This window comes from Alligator mississippiensis, chromosome 3, assembly GCF_030867095.1.
Source record: "Alligator mississippiensis isolate rAllMis1 chromosome 3, rAllMis1, whole genome shotgun sequence".
Taxonomy (NCBI): Eukaryota; Metazoa; Chordata; order Crocodylia; family Alligatoridae; genus Alligator; species Alligator mississippiensis.
The window spans coordinates 218,852,280-218,879,627 of NC_081826.1; the positions used below are offsets into that span (position 1 = coordinate 218,852,280).

Sequence of the window (27,348 nt, forward strand, 5' to 3'; positions counted from 1 at the left end):
CAGCCTCTGACTCCTGAACCTTGACTTGTCCTATGACTCAGACTCTAAGATTTTCCCCTGGATCTGGTAGCTTGGTGTCTGACTTCTGAATCTTGACTTGGCCCATGTTTTGGACTCTGCTTCTGGGTTCCCCTCTTGGATCTGGTAACTTGGTCCCTGATTACTGACAGCTGGCTCAGCTTGCAATCTGGACTTTACTCCCTGTTCCTGCTCTCCTCCAGGACAATCCTTTGATTGTTCACCCTGGCCCCAGGACAGTCCCAGGTCACACTGAGCTGCAGACACCCAGCTTCCAGCTTGCCAGTGCAGGGAGAAACCTAGGATCAGGATCCCTGGCTCACTGTGTACTGGCAAGTAGAAAGGGCATGACTGGCATTTGACCCCTGATTCCACAATCATGCCTCCTGCTATGAATGCGTAGCATGGTAGGAGATGCAAGTGTTACGATCAGATCCCAGAGAAACTTTTAATTGAACACGTACCAGGGGCTTAAGAAAAGGAACAAGTGTCAGGCCTTCCCCCTCCCCCACTCTTTGCATGATACTGACAGAAGCCAATAAAATTAAGGCACCTCTAACTTATCTCTGTCTTGCATGGCACCTCCAAATTTGTAAGCAGAGTGCCCTTTCCCCAGCAGAACCAGGTGGGTCATTAACAAAGGAACACTCATCAAGGAAGGAAAGACTGCTGGCTGCAGGATGCTGCAGGAGCCCTTACTGTTACCTAACAAATGGGCTCTTTAGCCTGGAAAAGCGCAGGCTCAGGGGTGATCTGATGGCCACCTACAAGTTTATCAGGGGTGACCACCAGTATCTAGGGGAACATTTGTTCACCAGAGCGCCCCAAGGGATGACGAGGACGAATGGTCACAAACTACTACAAGATCATTTCAGGCTGGACATAAGGAAGAATTTCTTTACTGTCCGAGCCCCCAAGGTCTGGAACAGCCTGCCTCCGGAGGTTGTTCAAGCGCCTTCATTGAACACCTTCAAGATGAAACTGGATGCTTATCTTGCTGGGATCCTATGACCCCGGCTGACGTCCTGCCCTTTGGGCGGGGGGCTGGACTCGAACTTCCGAGGTCCCTTCCAGCCCTAATGTCTATGAATCTATGAATCTATAAATAGAAGTATTTCTACCTTTAACACTCTAACACCTCTCCTTTTAAATTCCTTTAACTCCCAAAACATCTTGGTTCTCTCAGGATTTTTAACAAGTAAGCCTTCTCAATTCAGTGATGGGGTTATTCTGATAATGCAAAGGACAGTGGTATTAGGAGAAGTCAAAGCTGTGTCTAGGTTTAGGAAGGCTGCATCAGCAAAAGGATGCAATTCTGTTTAGGTAACACAGCAACATAGGTCTGCAGGATATATATGTAACACTTAACATGGAGCCAGTGCCAGAACAGCAGATAGGATGTGATACTAGAAGAGGTACATCAGGCATGTCAGCATAATAGGCAAGGAAGATGGTCCAAGAGCTTCTGCTTCAGGAGATTCTTTTAATTTAGTGATTGAGGTATATGGGGTAGATGCAGTAGACCTCTGGGGGCTGTGGAACCATCAACATGCTATTCATCTCCCCTGTCTTAGAAGTTCTCAAAATATAGCCCCTTAGAAGATGTAAACAGAGCTGGTAACACTTCCTAATATGAAACCCTGTTTTCAGGTGCTTATTAACTTTGCCAAACTTGAAATACTTGAAGTGGGTGAGATAGGGAGATCCTGTCACTAATCACTGAGTGCAGCCAGCCACTGCTGTTGCATGGGACTGCAGCAGAGGGCCCTTGAATAAAATGGGTGCCTGGCCCAGATGCGGCCAGCGATTGACAAGCCTGGGGCAGAAGCAGTGGATCAGGTGACCCAGAGAGAGACATATAAGCCCAGGGCCTGAAGCAAGGGGTTCAGGTTGGCCCTGTAGGCTGCAGGAAGCAAAGCTCCAGGGAGGAGCCCAGGGCCTGACCAGACAAGGAGGAAGGACTCCAGGCTGCAGGAAGCCCTTGCACCACCAGGCTGCCAAAGATAAGTATTTTGGGGCTTTGTGGTAGTTTTGCCATGGTTTGGCATTAACCCAGGATGAAAACCCTGTTAGTTTGAAAGCAGATGCTATCTTTTTATTTGCGTTTAAATATTGGAGGACCGGATTGTGGCAAAGGAGGCCACCAAGAAAGATGCCAATGGCACCTCCAGGTCCTAGACCCTTTAAAGGATCTAGCACTACTCTTAGCAGAAAGACTGTGGGGTTAAACAACAAAGACTGGAGGCACAAGCCCAGAGCCCGTAAGGGTGAGACCACAGGCCAAGGGACCCACAGCCAGGCCCAGGAGCCTATGATTTTGAAACAATGGACCTCAGGTAGACAGACCCAGCCAGAGCAAAGTGGGCCAAGGCCAGGGGGTCTCAACCCAGACATGGGTCTAAGATCCAAAACCCACCTGCCGTATAGGGGCAGCCTCCCTGTTCAATCATAACATCAAGGTACGGCAGGAAAGACAACAGGGTGGGACCCTAAGACACCAGAGGGGGCAAGCAAGTGGGGGGGGGGCAGGTAGCCTCTAGGGGGTGACTTTGCTGCCCAGTGCCATATCTGCTACAGGGGGAAGAGGTACTGATGAACAGTAGGGTAGGCCAGGACTAGGGAGGACCTGCACTAACAGACAAGAAGCCAAAGAATCATTACTAGAATTGTGGCGGCGAAGCGCCCCCACAGGCTAGTGAGGGAGAGAAGAGGGGACCCACAGACCCCAGACCCCGAGAGCAAGCCCCCAGAAGGGCATGCGTACCGGTTGAGGAGCAGCGGGAGGAAGAGCCACATCCACGGCTGCAGCCGCGCGAGCCGCCATTACGCCGGCTCTGGCAACAGCTGTTCCCCGCGCGGCGAACAGCTGAGCCAATCCCAGCGGCCGGAGAGGCCGCTGCGGAAGGTTTAAAAATGCCAGCAGGACAGGGAGGGGAGGAGAGCCAGGGAGAGAGAGTACGGGTGTGCTACCCGTGCTGCAGGCTCTCGCACGGAGCGGAGAGGACCCCGCCTGCGGGTCTCAAGCAGGCAGCTTAGGCAAGAGCTGGAAGCCTTTCGCAAACAGCAAAGCGAAAGGCAGTCAGAGAGTGCAAGCCGAGGCACTCTCCCTGCATCCTGAAGCGGCAGACGCCCAGGAGACAGGGGAGCGCTCTGCGGACGGGAGGAAAGGGGAGACAGCGGAGGCCCCAGGAGGGGGCTGGAACCAGGGGGAGCACCCACCAGCTCCCCCTGATTCGGAGGAGTATTATCTGTAAGAGAGGAGAAAGGAGAAACCCCTCCCAGCAGGAGGGAGGACGACCGGGAACCGGGGAACCGGTCAGAAGCCATCATACTGGGCCTGGCAACATCTGGAATACATCGCCCAGCGGTTGGCGTGTGGACGGGGTGTAGGGGAGGGGAAGCCCCGTGGATCACCGCGTCCGATAACCATGAGTAACACCGTCTATCGGGAGGCCCCACCCAGGATAAAGATCTCCACTGGAGACCCCTCTGAAGGTAATTGAGTACATCCAAGTCGTGGCAGGCGAGTTGAGGGGAGGGGCAACACCCCGACAGGCCAGGCGGAGTGAGGTGCAGGCTCCACAAGAATGAAACAGGAAGAAACAAAGATCTCTAAACACAACACATCTTTAGGCTAGTCCCATAATCTTTCTTTTCTGCATTCTATACTTTTTCTTCCCGACTCAAATTCACAATAAAGAACTATAAATGATTGGGAAATAATCCTTTTTTTTGCTGCAGAACTAAAACATGCTGTATGTGCTTGAAAGCCGAGATACGTGAGGAATTTGTTAGCACACCTGTGCTATCTCATTTTCAATACATAATCATTCAAAATTAACCTTGGTTCTTTGTAAAACACGATAATAATTTATGCAGGAGCTTTTTTGGCCATCTATAAAGGTATGAAGATGCTAATATGCTGTTTTACATGCTGCTTCTTGAAACAAACGTCTCTTGCAACTCAAAGCACACCTATTCTCATTATGCCAGAAACTCACATTTTCAAAGGTATTTGTACTATAAAAACACATTCCCAAGTTTCCGTAGTTCAGTGAGAAGCATTAATTTTACTTCATATCCCCCACCATCTTTCTGCGGATATGCTGTGATGGAAATGGAGAACCATATAGGAAGAGTCTGTACTACATTCTGTTCTCTTCTGAACTATCCTTTGAAAGGTGGTGCCTGTACAAAATACTAGGGCAAACTAGTAGTATTTTTCATCGTTTCAAAAACGTAATCTTGTGAAAACAATATTGGAAGTGCTTCCTAAAAATCTGATTACTATGTGGAATGAACTTCCTACATTTAGTGGGTTTCTTGGCTAGCTGAATAAAATAGCAAATGATGAAAAAAAACCCCAAACAACAAACAGCTTAGTAAGGTCTTTGCATACAAGCACTTTAGGCAGTTGTAAACAGTGAAGGAGACAATTAATCACTGTTATTCAGCTGACATTTTTGGGAACCAAGACAAACTTTTGTGAAGCAAGAACCTGGGAGGTTGATTAATGAAATACTGTAATGTACAGTAGGATGCTTTCATTAATAAAGTTAAGAAAACCCTTGGGAAAATAGACGGTTGAAGACTCAACATTTTCAATATATTGCTACAAATATAGGTAAGTGGAAGAATGGGTGTGGGTATTTTCAGAAGAGCTAAAGACTTTCCTCCACAGCTCACATTGTAAGCTATCACATTAAAATTAGAACTAAATAACAAAATGCATTCATTTCCATAGACAGCTTGCTCAAAACATTTCTGGGTCCTTCAGAAACAGAATACAATTACCATAACCAATAAGACAATTTGTCCAACTTCTCTAGCAATTTCCAAAATTCATTTCCTACTTTGAAAAAAAAGTGTTTATATTCTAAATACTAGTCTAAAAACATATGCATTTCCATAAATACTTTTTTATATAAACAAGTAAAAAACCCAACAAAATAAAGCTTTTAGATAGTAATTTAGAGCAATTAAACCAGTGCTTTCCAACCTTTTCCTCAGCATAAGGCAATTTATGACCCCATTTCCTCAGCATGGCCCCCTCACTCCCCACCTGCAGCCCCCTGACTATTTTGATTCTTACTGCCTCAAATCTCCTAAGAATTGCTTCATCTATGTACATGCACTCAGTGAAATATATTTGAAGGAGGAGGGGAAAAAAAGAAAGTTGAAAATAGACTAAAATACAGTATCATTGAAGAATTAAGAAAAACAACGATACTAAAGATAAAAGAAGAAAATTCAATGATTGGCTGTAACTGGATTATACTGGGGGGTGGAATATCAATGCAGATATAATAGAACACCATTTGTTTTAGATAAAATCCAGACTGGCCAGTCTCTAAATTTAGGTACCAGTAATTTAATCCCATCATACTAGTGTTTATAAATAAGAAATATGCTGGATGGTGTTGATAAACAGATTGAGTGGTTTGGTGGCTGCCAAAAAATCATGGAGCTCTTATTTCTCAGAACATACATGCAAAATATAAATTAGTAAATGTAAAAGCTGCTGTGATGGGTAGGATTATTTATTTAACAGAACTGGGTTATTTTACTCACAAATAGAGGCACAAACACAAATTGGATTTCTGAACATTCTTCATTCACTATATTTAGCAATATTCTTCCTAGATCTCAAGAGGCCATACATCCCACTGATATCTGAATATTTTTGTCTGTCCTTGTTACAAGTCAAAAGCTTCTATCAAAAAAAAGTCAGAGAAAAACCTTTATCTACAATTTTCTACTTTGCGATTTTGATATCATCTGGTATACAGTTAAAATTCACTATTTCTGGCAAGATAGTTTTTGCCCTCACAATGGGCCTCCTTATCTAGTGAGTCAAAAAATATATTGAATTTGTAGAGGCCAAGGTTCCCTCTAAGTCGCACATGCGTACAGCTGTGCACAAGAAAAAATCCTGCCGCGCAGTAACTTTTTCATGCCACACACCCACCGCAACCCAGCCACAGGCTGCTGCAGGAGTGGGAAGGGGTGAACACACCGAGATACCCACACACTCCTAGCCAGGATCGCAGCCGCAGGTAAGTTTCACTGGGCCGGGGGGGGGTGGTTCTGATCAAGAACCCCACAGTGCAGGATGGGGTGCAGTAGGGGCAGGGTGCTGCCCCGCTCCCTCCTGCACTGTGGGGATTGTCGTATGACCTGGCCTGGCTGGGATCCCGTTCACCATGAATGACGCCCCAGCCAGGCTAGGGCAATTGAAGCCCAGCAGTTTGTCCAGGGGTGTGGGTGGGCAGCTGAGTATCCCATTGCTACGTGCACGGTGGAAGAGGAGGAGCACATCCCCCTCTACCCCCCGGTGTCCCCTTGTCATGCCCCTGGACGAGCCGCTGGGCTCCTGATTGCCCAACGACCCGGCCCGGAGTCTGGCAGCCCCTCCAGACGTGCAGCGCAGGCAGCCAAGTGAGGACATGTGGCCCACCCCAGCCCCCAATCTTCACATGGGGCAAGGGCAAGCAGGATCAAGATGCAGTCAACCTGATGCTACTATCAGGCCGTTTCTGCACAGGCAGTCCAATGCTGACTGCCCCCCAGTAGCTCCTTTGTGTAACAACCATGCAGGTTCTCTGTAGGTTGGAACACCAGTTGCAGGGCATGATTTGGAGGGTGACAGCAGGAAACACCAGGTGCTTGGGAAATTTTGCAACAACTCTGAGCACTTGAGAAGAGCAGCACTGAGTCCACAGCACTTAAAATAAAGATCCAAGTTGCTGCAGCCCAAACAGAGGCTTTCTTATCATAGGGCTCTGTGGGGGGCAGTGGCTGAAACCACAGTGAAGAGCATGTGATTTAAAAGAGGGCAGCATGAAGGGACTTAGATTTCCAGTCCAAGGACCTGACAGCAGCTGGGAAACAGTGGCAGAAAGAATTGACCATGGACACACAGTGAATAATGGCAGGCACAAATGGGAAAATGAAAGTAAAATGTTTCCCATTACCACTGAGATAAAGGGAGTGCAAACACTTTCTTCTCCAAGAGGCTCAAAACATTAGAACAACTGATGTTTGGACCGAAGCGGCACACGATGAAAGGGAGGCAGGACCAATTTGGGAATGGACTCAAGTGGCATGCTCACGGCACGCTCAGGGACTGAAACAGTGCGCTCACAGACCACTACATCTTAGAGAAAACATTGGTAGGGGTATCATACCAAAAATTTCTCTCATATATTTTTTTAAATGACATAAAATTACATCACTTTAAAAGTTCCTCAAACTAAAAACCACTGCTATTAGTTACTTTCCACATTTTTTCTTTTTACCTGGGTAAAAGTGTAAAGCACTGCATTGGCACAAGTCATTCAAATGAGCTAGTATTAAATAAGCTTGTATAAAAATGAAATCATTATAATTAAGTTACATTCAACCAAAAACACAACAAGACAGAATCTTGACTATTTATTGGTTTAAACTGTCTAATTAAATTAATACTGTGTTAGTTGCAAATGTAATAAAAAAAATTAAAACTGTCTGGTTTACTACAAGGGTGCTCAACACCTGCCCCACAGGCCAGATCTAGCCCATGGGGCTCTCTATGGGCTCAGAAATATGGTAACACGGGAACTGTGCCAATTAACAGTGCCAGAGCTCTGCCACCAATTTTTCCAAGCCCTGTGTGGCTGGATTGGGCCCCAGCTGGGCCAGCACTGTGCTGGATTCAGTCCATAGACCAACCTGGCACTGCTCATCAGCTGTAGGCAAAAAGGTTGAGAACCACTGGTTTACTAGAGCAAAGTATTTTTAGAAAGCTAGATTACTTGCCTACTACAGGCATTTGTAGGAATAGTTTAAGCAGAAATTCAACTAACAAAAGGAGCCAAACTTTGTGCATAATGTATTTCTATTTGGAAACTATAAAACAAGAAAGAAGAAAATGCATGTAAATGACTATTAGGAAAACTTTTCAGCTGAAAAGTGGATTCATGCCATGAATAGAGGGGAGCATGGTCACAAAATGTGGAAGTAATCAGTCATGCAAAGAAACAGAAAATACCTGTACCGAGCCACCATGTCTGTCAGCTGCTAGGTGAGCTCTCAAGTGATGGGGGTTGGCCTGCTGGGAGTCCCACGCTGCCCTGTGGTCTGTTGTCTGCCAATAACATAATGCATTAAGCATACATAGATAAGGAAAAAATCCGAACTATTGTATTACAAACAAGCAATGTACATAATATGTGAAATAAAAATCATATGGGAGAACAGCATATATAGACTGAATCCATCTATGTATATACATATCCAAGTATAAATACTTGGTATAATAGTGACACTTAAGTCTCACTATTATACCAAGTACAGAGGGGCTGAAAACCAGAAGTTTCAAACATGAAATACTATGGAAAAGTGTTACAGCTGTTGCACTAAATGTGCCCTTGTAGAGCTACAAAAAGCAAGTGTATAGTTGTTCAAGCTGTTTGAAGTACTACAATGACACAGAGTGCTACAAGAGTGGCATTTCAAAAAGAAATTTCTTAATTTGGTAGCACTACCTATAATGCCTATACAGGTACAAACAAGCCCTTGCTGCACATTACATATATGCCATGCAGCTATAAAAAAAAGAGCCAACCAGTTATAAAGTCACTGCTTAAAAAGTGTAACAACTCTATCTCTGGTTACTATCCAGCTTTAATTTGGACACGTACTGGGTCACAGCATTACAAGGGTCTCTAGGACTTCCAGCATCCCACAGTCCTCTGTTCTCCCTCCCCTCTCCAAGGAGAAGGGAGGGAGACCAGCTGGCCTCTTGATAGCCTGCCAGTGCCAACCTGTCAGGGAGCCCTGCTAGGACCCTGCTACCACCACACCCATGGTTTGATGCTACCTAGTACTGTATTCACTAGATTCTAAAGAGAAGCCCCCACCATTTAACATGTGGGAGAAAGCCCCTTCTCTTTAATTGAGTACAAAGTGGGGTGGGAGGGTGACGGTGGCTGCCTACCCCCTGTTGCCTCTGCACCCAGTGGTAGATTAAGATTTACTGGGGCCCCCCCAGTAAATACAGAGAACTGAAGGCCCCCTACACTATAAGTATGAATGTCTCAAAGCATTAATAAATAGACCTGTTAAATGTTTACATGGTGCATGAATAAATAAAGCACAACATGCAATGACTACTTAATTTTGGCACACGCAAAACTGAATAAAACAACTGCCTAAGGAAAATGACTCAGATGCATGGGATAGCCATAAATGTGTAATAACGCGAATTGAATGATATTTTTGATTCAGTGGTCATGTAGACTCTTGTTTGCCTTTTTTTAAAATACACATTTTACATTGTACCTACACTACAGTAAACAGCAGTGCGGGTCAGCAGGGATTGCCTCCCCCCTTTTGTCTGGGAGCTGGGGTGAGTCCAGCAGTCACCCAGAGCCCCGCAGCACTCAGCCCATATGGCCCCAGCTCCCAGACAGTGAGCAGTACCCTGCCAAATCACACTGCACCTGCGCCATGGGGCAGCTGCCATGCAGGCACCAGGTGGGGGGGGGGAGGCGGAGCAATCCACACTGCCCCCACTGCGTGGGGAGGCTCTGCCATAAGCCCCCAGAGGCCCTGATTGCCACTGCTGCAGCCAGTGAGTGTGATGCTTTTTTATTTTAAGTGCTGGGAGGCTGGGGCGAGGCAGGGCAGCCATGGGGGCTTCTCCTGTGGTTCCCTCCACCTGAGGAGAGGCAGGCACAGCCAGAGGAGCCAAGGGAGAACCTGCAGCCACCTGGTTGTGCCTGCCTCTCCCTGGTCGAATTGAAACTCTGAATCTATTCGGAAGCTTCAGAATCAATTCAGATCTTTTAATGGGTCTCCCGATTTGTTTCGGATTCAGAGATTCGGCTGCTGAATTGGGCCAAATCTCCTCCGAATCGAATCGGCAACCGAAGCTTCACGTAGTCCTCTTCCCCACTCTGCATATCGCTCTACCCAACTATGCGTATAGCACTGGGAAGCCCAGCTCCCCCACTCTCCCAGCCATATATAATTTCAAAAATATTGTGACCTGAAATAAGTAACCTAAAAAATACACTGCCTTCAAAACATTCTCCAACCATACAGTTTTTGTCCATTATCATCCATAAAAGTCCTTGCCTCTTTCATATTTCCTGGACCATCATAGCTACAATATCACTCTAGCAATACTTCAAAAGTAAAGTGTCCTAAAAAGTCACTGTAACAAAGAAGATTCATGCATTTAACAAGCAATATTCAGGCAAAAGACAGATGTGCATTTGAAGTGCTCTGAATCTTGGAGTGCTTCAAATTCAGCATGTTTCAGCACAGTGCATACACACTCCATCACTGGGGCTAGAGAGGAGGAAGCTCCACTACCCAGCACCACAACCCCTTCTTCCCAAAGAGATGAGAGATGGGGCACTGTGGGATGCTAGAGAACTATAGGATCATAGAGATATTTCACGATGCGTTTCAAAATGAAGAACATCACTTTAATTTTTCCTGAGGGTCATTCTGCAGCACTATTTTGGCCCTGCACGTCTGTACCTTATTTGAAATATTTCAAACAATACTTCTGCCCATGGCTTCAGAAATCAAAGCTAGAGGGACAGCAAAAACTGATACCAGTTTTATTTTGGAATCCAATGACAAACAATAACTGCTATTTCAATACAAAGAACGGCAATTTATAAGAGAAAATAAAATGTTGATAAGAATCTTTGAGCAACGTACCTGATTTTTAGATTGCTGGATCTTATCTCTATGCTGATGTGCTTCTCTGTTTGATGATAACGCAGGGTCTGAATGAATTGAACCCACTGGAGTAGGCTACAAATATAAACATTATGTAGCAAACTGGTAAAAAAAATAAATTTTCTCTAAGTCTTACCAATAATTATTGAACTGTAATCCAAAATAAAAGTGTTTCTAAGTCTGCCTTAAATTTGAGAAGTGAGCATATAAAACACAACACCTAATGAAATGGAATCCCTCTCTTCTCTCATCACTAATACTACAACTTAAAGTCTCGATTTCACTCTGGCCCATCTAAAAATGTAATGGCAGCTTCCTGTAACACAATTACTTTAATATTTCAATAACTTTGAATTATAATGAATTTACAATCGTGCTTAGAAGATACTCTAGATTGGTACGAAAAAAGCAATGGAGTACATTTCATGATTAATTTCTATCAGCTTATTTTTTAATTTACCAATACTCTAGCCAGAAGTGATGTTCCCAATCTAGTTAAAGAATACTATATTCCATTTAAATTGACTTTAGTTACCGAGAACTTCTAAACATTTTTGTGCAACTTTCTTTCAAGTTGAAATCTCCTATAATTAGTCTCTGTACTTTCGGATAAATTTTTGGAAAGTTTGGGTGGGTGGGAGAAGCCATTTTAACACGAACAAAAAAATATGTATTTCCATTATATTAATCGTGCAACATCCATTGAAACATGAATGGCAGAGGAATTCCAGTGATGCATATGAATAGTTCCAGATGGTGGAATTTACACAAACACCTCAAAATCTGGAAAACCCAACAGAACTTCTAAATCCTGAAGAATGAAGCTGAAATATTTATTTATTTATTTAATTTTTAAAGATGGAAGAAAAGCTACAAATCAATTAGGTTAGCTGAAATTGACTAGCAGCTGAGTAATCAAAGGCAGGATGTGTCAAAAGATTTCACAAGTAACCTTATCTCCCTCTCCCTGTAAATGTACTACAATAAATTATTTACAATCTGCTATCATCCCAAGCGCCCCAGTACACTTTCACTATAATGTGTGTTGCATTTTGTAATACTACATGTACACCATAATCCATTAAAATGATGTAATCTGAAGCGCAGTCATTTTCCAGTTGACACATTTTACTAAAATTAAACATCTTGAACAGGTGTCCCTCAAGCTACCTTTTATTACCATCTCTTCCCTGCCTATATTAACTTTATGCAAGCAAAGAAGGTTTGATGGTAAAAATATATTTCCTTTTGTCCTTTGTTTCACATCTGAACATTTCCCAAGATGTGAAACAGGACAAAAAGACAGTCACATTGCCTAGCTAGTATATGAGGGACCTGATCCATGAACTGCTCCCTGGCAACTACTGCAATATAAATTAACGTAATTTTTGCACACAATCAGTATTAAACAAAAGACTAATTATGCTACAAAAGGCAAGCACTCTAAAGCTCATCAGTACCAGATTTATGTTTGCCCAGGTTGCCCTTAATTCAATTATAAATATAAAGTGCTGGCATGCTAAAAATGTGAAAGTTATTAGAAATGTAAAAGTAAACAAAGATCTAATTAGTAGGGCAATATAATTAGTAAGACTAATAAAGAAGAGTTTATAAGATGGTATTAACACTTTCAGAACAAATCCATATTTGGCTTATATAACTGTAAAAAATGAAAGCTTAGAATTTGTAAGATATTGCAGAACGAAGCAAAACTTGTATTGAGACTTGGGCTGGCTGAAAATGTTTATGGGTTTTCAACTACAATTTTTGTGGAAAGTGTTTGGGTTTCTTCAAAATGTTTTGGTGCTTGGCCCCAAACAAAGCTTTTCTTCAGTTTTTTTCAAATCAGTTATTTTCTTTAACAAGCTAAATTATGTAGAACCATGACTTTGTCCAATGTCTTCCATTGTTTCAGTAGTCTGAGAGAATTTTTAAAAGAAAAAAAATGTTGGTGTATAGCTGTCTCTCTCAGACCCTCAGAAGCTCTTTTGATCAAACTGCTCCAAAAAGCTTGAAAGCATCAGCCCATACCCCTGTCAAACTGACCAGGAAGGATGAATATTTTGATGCCAAAATGGTAAAGACTTTTTGTATAGTCTCTGTCATAAGAAGTGCTGTGCTAGGTCAGACCTATTGTCCATCTAGCCCAGTATCCCATCTTTCACAGTGGCAAAAGTAGATGCTAGAGGGAGATCATTGAACTGAACAGATCTAAAGCAGTGCTTTTCAACCTTTTTTTATTTGTGGACCCCTAAAAATTTTGAATGAAGGTGTGGACCTTTTTGACTGTAAGTGTGGGTATTCACATAATTCTGATTGATCATAGTAATCTTTTGTGAACCCCTTAGACTTAGTCTGAAGACTCCCAAGCATCTGCAGACCACAGGGTGAAAACTATTGATTTTTCCCCTATTAATTAGGCTCCCTGGCATTCACCATTATTAGTTTAGAGATGCCAGAGAAAACAAATCTCCAACCATTCTGTTCAACAACTATTAATAGATCTATTAATCAACAGCTACTAATAGAGTTATAATAGCTCTATTATCAACACAAAGCATGCAGTGTGTTATCTATTATCAACAGCTATTAATAGAGCTATTTATATACTATAATGTGCAGATGCTCAGAAGTGATTTTTAAATAGCTTAAAAGCAGAAAAAAAATCCCCAAACCAAAAGTAACACATTATTGCAGAAGATTCTATCCATTCAAAAGTTAAATTACTATAATTCCTCTACAATTCCTCTATTCAAAAAGTTGCTAGAATTCTACAACCTCCTATTATAAAATCAAGTGGAATTTTGCTTTCTTTTAAATAAAATTGTCCCACACTGGGAAAAGGCTCAATATGAAAAACTTAAGGCTAAAAGGTTACCTTTCACAAAGTTAAGAACTTGTGGAAGTGGTATTATAATAGAAAATGTTTGTAATCTTAATAGTTTGACTTGAGATTCTTTATGCATCATATTTTTTGTGTCCTGGAAAAGTCAAGACTAATTACTATAGCTAAAAAAAAATAAAAAATGGTAAGACTAAGAATACAGCATCTTATTAACAGCTTAACTGTACTCACCAGCTGTTTGCCAATCCAGTCATATTCATAATCAAACATATAGCCCTTCCGATCAAATAAGTCTGTAAAGAGCTTTCTTAAGTAGTCATAGTCCGGTTTTTCAAAAAAATCTAGCCTTCTTACATAACGTAGGTATGTAGCCATTTCCTCTATACAAATAAAAAATGTTCACAATTGCCATTTGTGTTTAAAGACTAAACAATTCCATTTATTATTCCATTTTAAAGCAACTTAAATAACTTAGGTTCACTTAAGTTAATATATAAGACCAAGAAGAGATTTGTATCATGGTACTTCAGCGATTTCCCAGAAGTTTAATTTTGATAATCTACAGAACCCAATTCATTTAATCTAAAAAAACTCAATCCTGGATAATGTCATATACTCAATTAATTTTGTGTTCATAAATAGTTCATTGAACCCATGGAACCATTCATATATTGAAGTGTTTTCATGATAAAGGCTATGTAGGCTGAACAAATTCCCAGCCTATGAATGGGAAGCATATGAAAAATAATGTTTTTAATCCAAGATTATTAAATACAAGAGGTATATATGCATAGAAAATATTTTTCTATTTTTTTCAGTTTTATTTACTGTGTCTATTTGTTAGCAATGTGTGATTTGTCTTATTCACCTGTTTTGTTGTGTAGTACATCAATTTCCCCTGTTTATGTCTTTTACACAGAAGTGAAGGGATTTTTGAAAAAACATATACCAAAATAAAACTATGATGTCACAAAAGTGGCTAAAGGCAACTCAGAGGCAACACCAATTTTTGATACTATTTTAAAATTAATTTTGAGGAAATAATTTTCAACTTGTTGACAGGTCTCCTCTCTCTCAAAATAATAATTCAAAAATGCTTTAATCAATGTTCTTATAGTTAAGATTACAATGCATTTTTCAAATCTAGGAGACAGAGGACACAAATGACACTGCAAACAACTAATGCACACTATGACAAATATGTATGCTCTCTCTCTGATAACCACCAGTGAAAGAAAACCACTATTTCCAGAGGATATTTCTTATATCTGATACCACACTATACTTTACATGCATTTGAAAGCTATGCCACTTAATAAATTAGGACTATATTTCTTATAGTCCTAATGTATTAAAAACAAAAATCCACACCAGCTTTACCTTTCATATGTATGCACAAGTTATTAACTGGCATTACCTGGAAAGTTCTCACACAATACTTCTATAGGTGTTGCTCGTTTTGTATCTCCAATTTTCTGATAGCGTTCTTTTAGGGTGTCAGCCTAAGATAGAAGAGAAACACAGAACTTCAGAAAATGTTTTAGTGGACAATTTTATAAAGGAATCAAGATCCAGTTGTTAATTTGAAAGGAGAGAGAAAGGCTATGAACAACATTACCTTTAAACCTTGCCATGGGAGGCTTCCTCTGAGAAAATACATAAACATATGACCCAAAGCTTCCAAATCATCTCTTCTACTTTGCTCTGAAACATAAAATAAAAAAATTCGTAGAACACCAAGTCTACATGATACGCTTCAATTTTAATTTTATTTAGAATTTTCACTATATTTAGAAGCTTACGGATGTAGAAAAATTTAATGAACAGCATACATTTGCCTACTGTGAACTAAAAGATTTAACCAAAAATGTCAATACAAAATAGGCTGATGCATTAATCTCAACAATGCAGCAAACAAGTCATTTTTCACATAGAAATTAATAGTATGATAAGTAAAAATAGTCTTCCATTGAAGGGAATTATTTCCTTCAGTCACTCACATTTTTCAACTGTGTGTTTGCTGTGGGGGTGACACCACAAAACTAAAAGAATCTATAAACGGCTACCTATTTTTTTTTTTTTGAAGAAGCCAAGGTGGGGAGAAGCAGGGGGAAGAGGGGAAGAAGTCTGACACTAAGGTGACTTTTCAAATTGAAAATTGTCAAAGCTACCAGCTGCACCTTGCTCACCTATCTAATTGACCTTAAAATTGAACTGTGGATGAAATCATTCTGCAGTAACAACATTTTCTGTCTATGCTGGTTTACACTAGTCAGTCAACCAAAAAAAGAGAAATTACTTACCGTCAACTGTTGCCATTCAGAATATGTTGGCACATCCTCACTGTGGGCATGCATGCATGTTAAGCATTCAGACTTTTTGCATTAGCAGTATTCCTGGGGTACACTGTAGCCCCACACCACCTCATGCCTTGTACTGAAGGCAAAGTGTGTACTTCCTGGTCCTGAGCTCCCTCGCAATGCCAATTATACACTGAGTGTGGCTGAGAAAGGGGAAGGAGGGCTGCATCAAAGTGTGCAGATGGAAGAGCTGCAATTTCTGACAAGAAACTTCTTTTTCTTCTGTAAGTGACCCTCCATATACATGTCTTCATCATGGCAACTCGAAAGAAGTTTCCATATACCTGAGGATAGGCCTTGGAGTCCTGCAGGTAAAGAACTACTTTCCCAAATGCAACATCTAATCAGGAGCTTCAAGGAACTAAACTTCATATATCCATTAAGAAAACATAGTGCAAGGATGTTATGAAGACTGCATGGGCCCTAAGAGAATGTATTCTGACAATGGACAGCAGTTCCACTTTTGCAATTTCACACCACAGCTTAAACGCAGTATGATATCCAGATAGTGTGCTAATATTACTGTGCCTTGAAGTCTCGCACATTGTCATGCAAGTACAGGTAAGAATCAAGACACGTGTCCTTGCTATCATCCTGAAGCAGCAGAATGAGTTCTCATAATTCAGTGGGAGATGCACCCTTTATGTCATGGGAAATGCCAGTGGCTTCAGTGAACTCAAGATTCTTCACTGTAACCATATTTTTGAGTTAGAGTTTGGTTTATTCACCAACTAACCTAGAGTACAAAAGACTAAAGTCATGCCTCCTGCTGTTCCCAAGGCTAGCAGGGAGAGTACCTCCTGCTATAGCAAAATTTTGTGGGAAGGTATATTAAAGGGAGCTGGGGGCCAAGTAGTGACCTGAACTGTATGGTATAGGTAGTTGTCACAATGTCTTGAACCAACAAGTCTGACACAATTTGGGGCCATACAGACTGGAGACAGGGCTGATGGAGGAGGAAACAAAGGGCGGCACTAAAGGTAATTGAAGACATCTACTGATCACACCAAAAGACCTTTTCCGCTACCTGAAACATGCTGCAGAATACTTTGTGCAGCTGAGGAATGTTTGCATTTCATAAAGCATGGATACTTTCTTGGCAATTCACAGGATGGATGTGCCAGCAAAGAAGGAGAAGAGGAAGAATGCTCAATATACCCATCGGTGATGGAATATATTTGGTATTTGAGTTCTCTCTTTGGAGCTAGTGCATAAATTCCATGACATGCAAGTTGGCCCCGGAGTCTGTAAACATTCAGTCCTTCAATTCATGCTCTGAAGAACTTCAAACCCTTACATGGAAGATCTTCAATAGTATTTTGGATCTCTTTCAAATAACTTCTCTCTCAGATAGGAAGAAAGTCTCATAACTGCCACAGTCATGGATCAAAAGGCAGCACCTAGAGTTTCTAGAGGCATCTTCTTGCAAGTCTTTATTACCACTAGTCCCTCTGCAATAACAGCTATAAGGGCTTTCTTCTAGGCCAGGGTGGTCATATACACAGCCTGTGGGCTAGATCTGGCCTGAGGAGCCATTGTATCTGGTCCACTCGGCTAAAGTTGGGCAGCATGGCCAGGGGCATGACAGCAAGTGCGCGCTAACAAAGCCCTGGTTGCCTTTCAGCTGCTTCACCCACTGCCACCACCATGGCCCCAGTGCATTGACCACCAGACCCATCACCACATGCTTAGTGCTAGAGTCAGCAACATGTGCCTCACATTACCACTGATGCTCAGGGCTCCGTGCCAGTGCCACTGTTTGCCCTGTGCCAGAGCCTGAGCTAGAACCAGTGGTTTGTGTCCCTGTATGCCATACCACCTTTGCATGTCCCATCCTTGAGCTAGAGTTCAAGCCAGGGCCCTAGGCCCCATACTCCACATCACCACTGCATATCATAAAATTGTAGTAGAAAAGCCCCCTTTCTACATTTCTCTTCTGGACACTGATATAACAGAAACCCCTTCTTGCTTGCAACTCATCTCCCCCCCATTTTGTACATTTCTTTTTCCTTCTAAGTACTGGCAAAGACCTAGCACATTCATTGCATGGGTGTGGCAAGGCTCAGAGCAAGCCAGAAAGCTGAAGTGGCTTTCTGTAGGAGAAACCTTGAAACTACATCTACATATCAATTAAGCTCAGTGTCACTAAGGAAAATAAAAGAACTAAAATATCCACTGCAAAGACTGTAAGTATATCCTGGTGCTAATAACTCACTGTCCCCAGGAACCTTTGATCTTCACTACCTCACATTGCATTTTTATATATTTCTCGCAGTGCATTTTTACATTTCATCAAATATTTATATTTTCATGATATATTTTTTATATTTCAACCAGCATGGTTTCATTAGGGGCAGGTCCTGTCAGACCAACCTGACTGACTTCTACAATCAGGTCACAAAATCATTGGACACAGGTGTCGCAGTGGATGTAGTCTTTCTGAACTTCAGGAAGGTCTTTGACACTGTCTCCAGCCCCGTTCCCATTAAAAAGCTAAGTGACTGTGGCATTGATGCCTATACAGTCAGATGGATTACAAATTGGCTGAGGGGTCATACTCTGAGAGTGGTGGTGGATGGATAATTTTTTACCTGGAGGGAAGTGGGCAGTGGGGTCCCTCAGGGCTCAGTCCTTGGGCCCACACTGTTCAATTTCTTTATTAGCGACTTGGACAATGGGGCGAAGAACAGCCTGTTTAAATTCGCAAACAACACCAAGATTTGGGGTGAGGTGGGCACGCTAGAAGGGAAGGACAGATTACAGCAAGACCTGGACAGGTTACAGGGGTGGGCAAATGAAAACAGGATGGGATTCAATACTGACAAGTGCAGAGTGCTGCACTTGGGCAGTAGGAACCAGCAGCATACCTATAGGCTGGGGAACTCCCTTCTCAAAAGCATGGTGGCAGAAAGAGATCTTGGAGTCATTATTGACTCCAAGATGAACATGGGCCGATAATGTGAGAACACGGTCAGTAGCGCTAACTGTACCTTGTCGTGCATCCACAGATGCATCACAAGTAGGGCCAAGGAGGTGATCCTCCCCCTCTATGTGACACTGGTCAGGCCGCAGCTGGAGTACTGCATCCAGTTCTGGACACTGCACTTCAGGAGGGATGTGGACAGCATTGAGAGGGTCCAAAGGAAGGCCACTTGCATGATCCGGGGACAGTAGGGGAGACCCTACGAGGAGAGGCTATGGGACCTTAACTTGTTCAGCCTTTGCAAGAGAAGGCTGAGGGGGGGACCTGGTGGCTGTCTATAAACTTACTAGGAGGGACCAGCAGGGTTTGGAAGAGACCTTGTTCCCCCGAGCACCTCCCAGAGTAACAAGGAATAATGGCCATAAGTTGTTAGAGTGTAGGTTTAGACTAGACATTAGAGGGGCACTACTTCACAGTCAGGGCAGCTAGGATCTGGAACCAACTTCCAAGGGAAGTGGTGATGGCTCCTACCCTGGGGGTCTTTAAGAGGAGGCTCGACATTTACCTGGCTGGGGTAATTTGAGCCCAGTTTTCTCTCCTGCCCAGGCAGGGGGTCGGACTAGAAGATCTACAAGGTCCCTTCCAACCCTACCTCTATGAATCTATGAATCTGTCTCAGCTTTACCATGGCATTTTGTATTTTATACTTTTAAACCCTTAAGGAACGTACTCCCTGTAGAATGAAGTTATACCCTGGACCGCTGTTAAAATCTGCATTGAAACTAATTGTAAAGTGATAAAATCTGTTATATTGGGCAGTCCCTTGAATGCATGAGAGTATGAATGACAAACCAAGTACCTCTGGCTGTTAACTGACAATAGCCTAGCCAGAGGAATTTACCATTACAAAATTACTCTACAAGCCATTTTAAGCTAATCAAGCGAAAGAATTGATTCCTGGAACTAAGCACCCACTCTACTGACTATTCCTGTAACCCATGACAATACAGCCATTAAGTCAACAAGTCAAGGGTGGACTCCTGAAACTTCAGGTACCAGTAGGCAGAGATCCCTGTGACTAACAGCTGTCATGGACTACTCAAAATCCATGTGGATCAGCGACCTCTGGATTGGGCAGCCAAGATGATGCTGGGGGATCACAAGTCTGCCTGAAAGGGATAAAAGGCAGTGAGCGTGACCCTCGGTTATTCTACACTATACTACATGGGCTTGAATGAGCACACGTGCGTGCATGCTAAGGTGACCAGTACCACTGATAATTCAAAGTTTGCATTTATGATTTTATTGGTAACTTTACATGTTCAATAAATGAGAATTTATGATGATCCCGAGAGTCGGTCCATTGTAGCCAACAAAATCACAGAACTATAGAAAATCAGGTTTGGAAGGGACCTCAGGAGGTCATCTAGTCCACCCCCTGGTCAAAGCAGGACCATCCCCAACTATATCACCCCAGCTAAGGGTTTGTCTAGTCAGGTCTTAAAAACCTCCAAAGATGGAAATTCCACTACCTCTCTGGGTAGCCAGTTCCAGTGCCTTACTACCCTCTGTATTAGTTTTTCTTAATATCTAACCTGAATTTCCCTTGCTGCAACTTGAGACTCCTACTGTTCCCTTGCTGCGACTGCTCCTGGTCCTGCCATCTGCCACCATTGAGAACACTAGCTCCATCCTCTTTGGAACCACCCTTCAGGTAGCTGACACTCCTGTTCTATAGTTAAAGGTGAATATCTACCCTACTTCATGCCAAGAATAGGAAGTCCAATGTCAGCAACAGGCTTGTATATATGGAAGCCTTACAGGGCAAAAAAAAAATCTTATAATTTGCTATTCTAAACTACACATTAGCAAAGAGCATAATGGCTTTCTCTTGGGAACATCAAAATGCTTCGTTCTCTTTTGGGGGCAGCTGTAACAGCTTTACCTTCACTTTAGCAAAGGAACAATTGTTGGAGAGCTTGGGGTGATGGCAAAAATTCTCTTCACCTTGGAAAGAACTTGGTATTTCTTGTCCAGCCTTCTAGTAGCTGAGAGAAAAAAAGTAGCTAGCCTCTGACAGACTGCTTTGATACAGTCCATAATTGGGCCTCATCAATGGGCAGAACCACTTCTGCTGGGCCAAAGTGCTACATTAAAGCTATTTAAAAAGCTTGGATCACATAATACATCAGGTCCTGAAGTCCCTAAAATGTTCCTTGTGATGAAACAAAGGTAACACAAATGATTTCATCCAGGGAGTAGCAATCTGCGGATCATCCAGTCTCGTTGGAGGGCTGTTTAACAAGTTTTGGTGAGGCATCAAGGGTCGCAAGTGTAACCCCACCCCTTGGCAGGTGCCCCACCCCCTGGTCTCCATCCCACTCCCTAACCCCTGACCTTTGCCACTGCAAGTCTCTCTGTTTGGATGGGAAGTACTCCTTTTAGGGGTGAGGGTTTACTTGTATATTGTGTGTGGAAGGGTGGGGGGGAGTGGTTGGGGAAGTATGTTTGGGAGGGGTCTGGGTATGGTGCAAGGGCAGTGTGTGAGGGTGCATAAGGGGTGCATGTGTAGGTGTGGTTGAGGTGTGTAGGACTGTTGTGTGGAGGGTATGGTGTGGGTGGGATGTGTTTGGGGTGTATATGTGGATGTGTGTGGGGTGTGGGATGTGTGGGACTGTTGGATGTGTGTGTGGGTTTGATGAGGGTATTGGGTATGTGAGGGGGTATGTGTGCATGTGTGGGGAGCTGTAGGTGTATGTGGGGTGTGGACTTGGGATGTGTATGGGTTTGGGATGCGTGTAAGGGGTGTAGGTATGGCGGCGGTCAGTGTGGGTATATGTGTGTGTGGGATGTATATGATAGGGTGTGTGGTTGGGATGTGTGGGACAGTGTTGGGTGTGTGTGTGGGTATGGTGGGGGGTGTGGTGTGTGAGGGGGTGTGGGGGCTCTCCCCCTGCCTGCTCTTTGCTATGTGGCTGAGCCTAGCCCCTCTGCAGATGGGAGGAAGGGAAGAGGATCAGCATCACCTGCCTGGCTTGCAGCATGCTGCGAAGGGCAGGAAAGCAGCTGCTGCTGGCAGACAGCAACAGAAACCCCTCTGAGGGGGTGGGGGGGGAGGGGACACAAGGAGCCAAGCCCAGCATCACCAACTCTCTTAGTCTGTGTCCCACACCTGCCCGGCAGAGCTGCAGCTGAGCCTGCACTGACTCCTGCTGCTGTTACTTCACTCTCACCTGCCTGCCCGGCAGAGCTACACCAAGTGCACGCTAGCTCCTGCTGCTGCTCCCCGCTCCTGTCTGTCTTTGCAAGTAGCAGAGCTCCTTTACACCCCTCCCTCCTCCCCCATCCATCCACACATGCTCCCCCACCTGGCATGAGCAGGACCACAGCAAGCTTCAGGCAGGGCTCACCCCACTCCCAACACTGCAGCTTCCCCTCCCTACCTGATACCTGAAGCACTGCAGCAAGGACAGGAGGAGGAGTTGCTGGAGGCTGGGGGAGCCCAACAGTTACCTGGGCAGTAGCAGTAGCAGGACCCCTGCTCAGCTTTGCCTGCTGGTGGAAGAGGCTGGGAGTGCAGCACACTGCCCTGGGCAGGACTCAGCCCCATACAGAGCGCAGCAGGGGCAGCCACAGCAGGGCCGGATACAATTAATTGGTGGGTGCCTGCCTGTAGGCTGGATCCAATCAGCTGGCCGGCCAAATCCGGCCCGCAGGCCGCATTTTGCCCATCCCCAATCTAGAGAGTCTTCTTGGTCTGAGGACCTGACGCTAGATACCATGGTGGCGGTACAAAAAGAACATAAGTGCATGGTCAAGAGTAGTCATAAGAGTTGAACTGAATTGGCTGGAGTAGCCCATTCATATCTTGCCCAAGTATAGCTAGCACTGAGAACTTCAGCACTAGAATGAATATTGGAAACACAAAGCTGTTTTGATGAAATAGACCTGGCATTCCATTAATCTGTTCATCTCTTAACAGCATCCTGAAAGGCACCAACAGACAGAGTACTAATGCAGGAACCTCTGAAGTTTTACCTGTATCCTTCTGGAACAGTAAAATCTCAGAGTTTGGTAGGCAAAGCAATGAGTCTTTGAGCTGTCCCAGATAAGGGACCTCCTACAGGAGACCTACTGCTAGTCTCTCCTGAGCTGAATGCTCATTTGCACTGATCTCCAAGAAGGTGATGGAGGCCACAGCATTCACGCGAGTCTCCGATGCCTGGGTCAAAGTGGACTCCATGAGATATATCTGGAACTATATTTCAGCATTTTCACATGTTCTGGGTGGCACTGTTGCAATATGGGCACAGTTTAAATCTCACAGAGAAGGAGGAAAAGCCCAGCAGTTGCCAGTTTCAAAAAGGAACAAAAAGAAATAGAGGCAACTGATTTCTCAACCCTGAGAGAGAGAGGGAGAGAAACAGAAGATAACCAGTAAGGGGAAGACTGCCTCCAAGTTGTCAGCATCCTGCAACAAAGCAAAAATTAAAGTGCTAGAAGAAAGATTTTAAAAAGTTGCTAAGGAAATACACCCTCTCACTTTTGCCTAAAGAAAGAGCAAATAAACAATGAAAATGGAAAAGCAAAATGGAAAAGCAATATATTACATTGAAGCATCTTTTATGATGGAAGGCTTTAAAGTGGTTTGCAGGCTGCTAGCAGGAACTATTAAGTGCTCAGTCTTTAGCCAAGGCAGTTGAGAAGAAGCAAGTGAACATCATCTTGATACCCCCTTTGGCATAGGGCACCAAAACAGGAAGGAATACTGTGCTCCCTCCTTTTTCTGCCAGTAACATGAAGTCTCAGCTAAACTGCTTGAGGTGCATGCATGCCTGGAGTAAGGATGCCCATATGCCTATGTGCACATTTGAAATGAGATTCTGGGATTCACACCATGATTTATCCATTAAGTTTACAAGAGAATAAAAAACAGTAAGGACATGCATAACATTCTGTTGGTTCAAGTTTGTGAAGTTTAAAAGCAAAATATTTTCTGGGTTCTGAAAGTGTAAATACTTTAAAATGGAAATTATTATGGACAGTCCTATACATATTTGATAAGGAGACAAATATATTTAAAGATCTCCTAATACCAGGATTATATGATACTACGTAGAGCTTTTAGGAGGAAGAAAGATTGATATTTTTCCCCAGGTTCAGTATTGTGTACTGCTGGACAGCAGCTGTTGTACTATGGTTTTACATGGGCACAAGCACTATTACTTTCCCTCTGAACTCATTAGTATTTGGAAGAACTACAAAACCAGAAGTTAGGCTTCCTCCCGTGTTCTTTTATCTTTGAAAAATGACTTCTCTTATGCATTGAGAGGTGTAATTAAGAGAACGAAGCAGAAAAGCAGAGTAGAAAAAAGGTTAACCCTTTAAATTTTATGCATATTTAACAGAAAATGTTCCATCTAAACAATGTATTAAACATGCGCGCACACATCACCACCAGCGACTTCAGTAAATCTTACTGCTACTTATATTTGAGAAACAAATCCTTTAAACTATAACTCTTCCAGTTCTGAATGGATACAATACAATGGATTTTATATATCATTTACTTAGTTTTTAGCCCAAATATGGTTTTAGTTTGAACACTCTCTAAACAAACACCTGCACATGAATAAAGGAAATTTCAATACTGTGTACATCATTAATCACTTTAAGAGAATCACTTTCAATAAAAGCTTCATAAAATTACAAACTAAACATTCCCCACTACAATCATGAAAAATATGAAAAAAAAAAAATATGGGGAGGGTGGGGAGGGCCAATACTATGCAATCCTTCATGGACAGAATATGTAAAGAAGGCTGAATAACGATGTTCAAGCAAAAGAAAGCTCTATTCCCTGAAGAGACAATATGTGTTCCACTTCCGAAAGAGGTGGGAAAGTAGAAGACCAGTTGTCAAGTGTAGCCAGGTATGAAACTATCTTCACACACAGCAGACAGAAAATATTTATGTTCTGCCCAGCTTGGCAACAGCAAGAATTTGTAGGTATTTGAACGGTACCAGAACTAGTCAGGAATGGAGAAAAGACAGCACCAACAAGTTAGGGCAAAAGAATATGAAAAATATTGGGAAAAATACTTTTCATGCTGCTGCATGGGGTTGCACCATGTTGTACAACTCAGGAATGATGCGCTTCAAAGAAGCATGGCCTCAGCAGAAACTGAAACATTTATAAGGAAGATAGCTACTGCAAATATACCTGGAGAAAATGAATTAGTAGGAGTAATGGGAAACAGACCATACAAGCTATTACAGAATTTTAAACTGCTTAAGTAGCAAAAAATGCTCATCTGCACTGATCTCATGCTTATTGCTATACCTGAACAAGAGCAAGAAAGCAGAGTATGTGAACTAAACTATATCAGTTCTTCATACTAATAAGGCAAATTCTGTTACTGCTGGTCAGCCTGATTTCCCTTTTACTAACAAAAGAAATTGCTTACTGTTACTTCACAGGCTACTAGTTAGCTACTAATTACTAGTTGCTAAGATAAGTCAATTCATGGAGGTTGTTATAGTACAATAATACTATTGTTTTTTCTGACAGTCAGCTACAACATTCTCTTTCAAATGAGGGAACTGGGAGGATTACTGATGCTAATGTGCATGACTGATACTTGGGATGGACACAGGGTTCAGGGTACCATTGGTGGATCATTGTACTAAAACAAACATCTTAATGAGCAAGTACCCCATCAGTCTTTTTACTAAAATCTTTTTTGATCACCTAGTTTAGGCTGTCAGTAATTTTTGTAAAAGTAAGCAAATTATCTTAAAAAGATGTGGTTAATAGCGAGATGTACAAGTCTAATTTCAAAAATGGATTGCTGGTTTGTTAAACGCATAGCATTTTGATGCTAATTTAATTCAGATTTATCACTAAGAATACATGAAAGAAGAGTAGGTGCTTCTGTGTGCTGGTGTACTTTTCCCGATAACAGTCTTGGTGATATATTAACCAAGTACTGCCACTGTGCGACATTATAAACAGGATTAGGACCACAGATAGAAACACAGGACCAATTTTAATAAACATTTCTGCTTCACAAATGCATTTAGATCTAATCTACATTAAAGTTTTGCTGGCACGGCTATGCTGACTATGGATTTTCTTGGGTTTAGCAAATGGCAAAAGAACAGTTGGAAATAAATCTCTACAGGGTCTTTGCTCAAATACAATACATTGCAAAATCAAAGTGGATAGTTTAAAAAAAGACAACTACAAAAACTGTGGAAGTCACCATAAATTTTAGTAGCCCTTGGATAAACAAGAAAAAAATGGCCATTAGCTGCAAAAGAAAAGAAAAGATACAATTCAGCATACAAGATACAATTATGCAGCAATACCCACTTAACATGCTCTCAAAACCAACCACGTTTGCAAAAAACAAGGTAGATTTAAAGAGCTTGTAAATGTGTTATCACAATATTTTAAGGGAGTGAACTTAAAAATACAAACATATTTAGCATGATAAATTAAAAATTTGTTCTACTTCAAAAGGCAAACAGGAAGCAGCTCTATCGGCAGTTTAGATTACTTTAATAAATACTAATTGTGAAACAGGCAAAAGTTCTATATATGGGGAACAGCAAGAAAAACTTTATTTCCGTTAGAAGAGTGTGGAGTCCTTGTAAAAGGGTTACACCCCAGGGTGGAGCCCCCCCCTTAGTCCTCATCACCTTTACTTTCTTGAAGCAATCTCCCCTTCAACTCACCTGCCATGCCTTGATATAATTATGGTTTTAGAAAAAAGGGGGACTACCACAGGGCTCCACAAGCAAGATCTCATGCTCATGAATACAGGTGTCACTTCACATCACTTTAAGGGCTAATTATGTGGTATCTTCATCTCCCCTTTTAGCCATGTTCAAGCATCACAGATAATCACCAATCATTGGGCATCAAGCCTCACTGGTCCAGTTCAGTCAAATTTCTCATCCACAGGCCTTCAGCCCCAGTGTCAACTCCAGTCAATGTGGGCCTCTAAACCTGGAACAGTCCCTGCCACTGTTGGGGTTTCCAGTCCCAGTGCCCTTGAACCATCCTGGCCCCAGGCCTTTGTACCTCAAACAAATCTCAACTCTTGTCAGGTTTCCACTAAATTCTTGGTCCCTCCTGGGCTTAGGCCCCCTAGCTTTGCTTATTCTCTGCTTATTTTTAACCTTTGCCCCTCCCAGGTTGTGAGGCCCCTAGCTCTGCTTATTTTTAACCCCTCCTGGGCTATAGGTCCCTGGCCCTGGTTCTCAGCTGTAATGGGGCAGGGGTCCCTGACCCTGCCTGCTCTGTCACTATGGTGGCAGCCCTGCTCTTCAGCCTTGGCTCATATTTTACAGGCCACCTGAGACCTCCACTGCCCCTACAGTCTCAATCTGTAAACCACCAGTCTTGCCTACCTTAGCTCAGGGGTTAGTCAGGAACCTTGCTGCAGCCCTTCTGAGAG

The 27,348-nt window shown here is 42.8% G+C and overlaps 1 protein-coding gene across 6 annotated transcripts in view; it reads right to left on the minus strand.

Moving 5' to 3' along the window:
- The window catches only part of CSNK1G3 (casein kinase 1 gamma 3), a 147,143-nt gene that overhangs the window by 16,080 nt on the left and 103,715 nt on the right, over positions 1–27,348 (minus strand). For 5 of the 6 annotated variants that reach the window (XM_059724902.1, XM_059724901.1, XM_059724904.1 and 2 more), the window contains 5 exons: positions 15,219–15,304; positions 15,018–15,102; positions 13,832–13,980; positions 10,735–10,830; positions 8,048–8,143 (listed from right to left, as the gene is read on the minus strand). In XM_059724902.1, coding sequence (XP_059580885.1) covers positions 8,048–8,143; positions 10,735–10,830; positions 13,832–13,980; positions 15,018–15,102; positions 15,219–15,304 — 512 coding nt within the window. The remainder of the gene's footprint in view (positions 1–8,047; positions 8,144–10,734; positions 10,831–13,831; positions 13,981–15,017; positions 15,103–15,218; positions 15,305–27,348) is intronic. The other variant, XM_059724903.1, reaches the window with a different exon arrangement.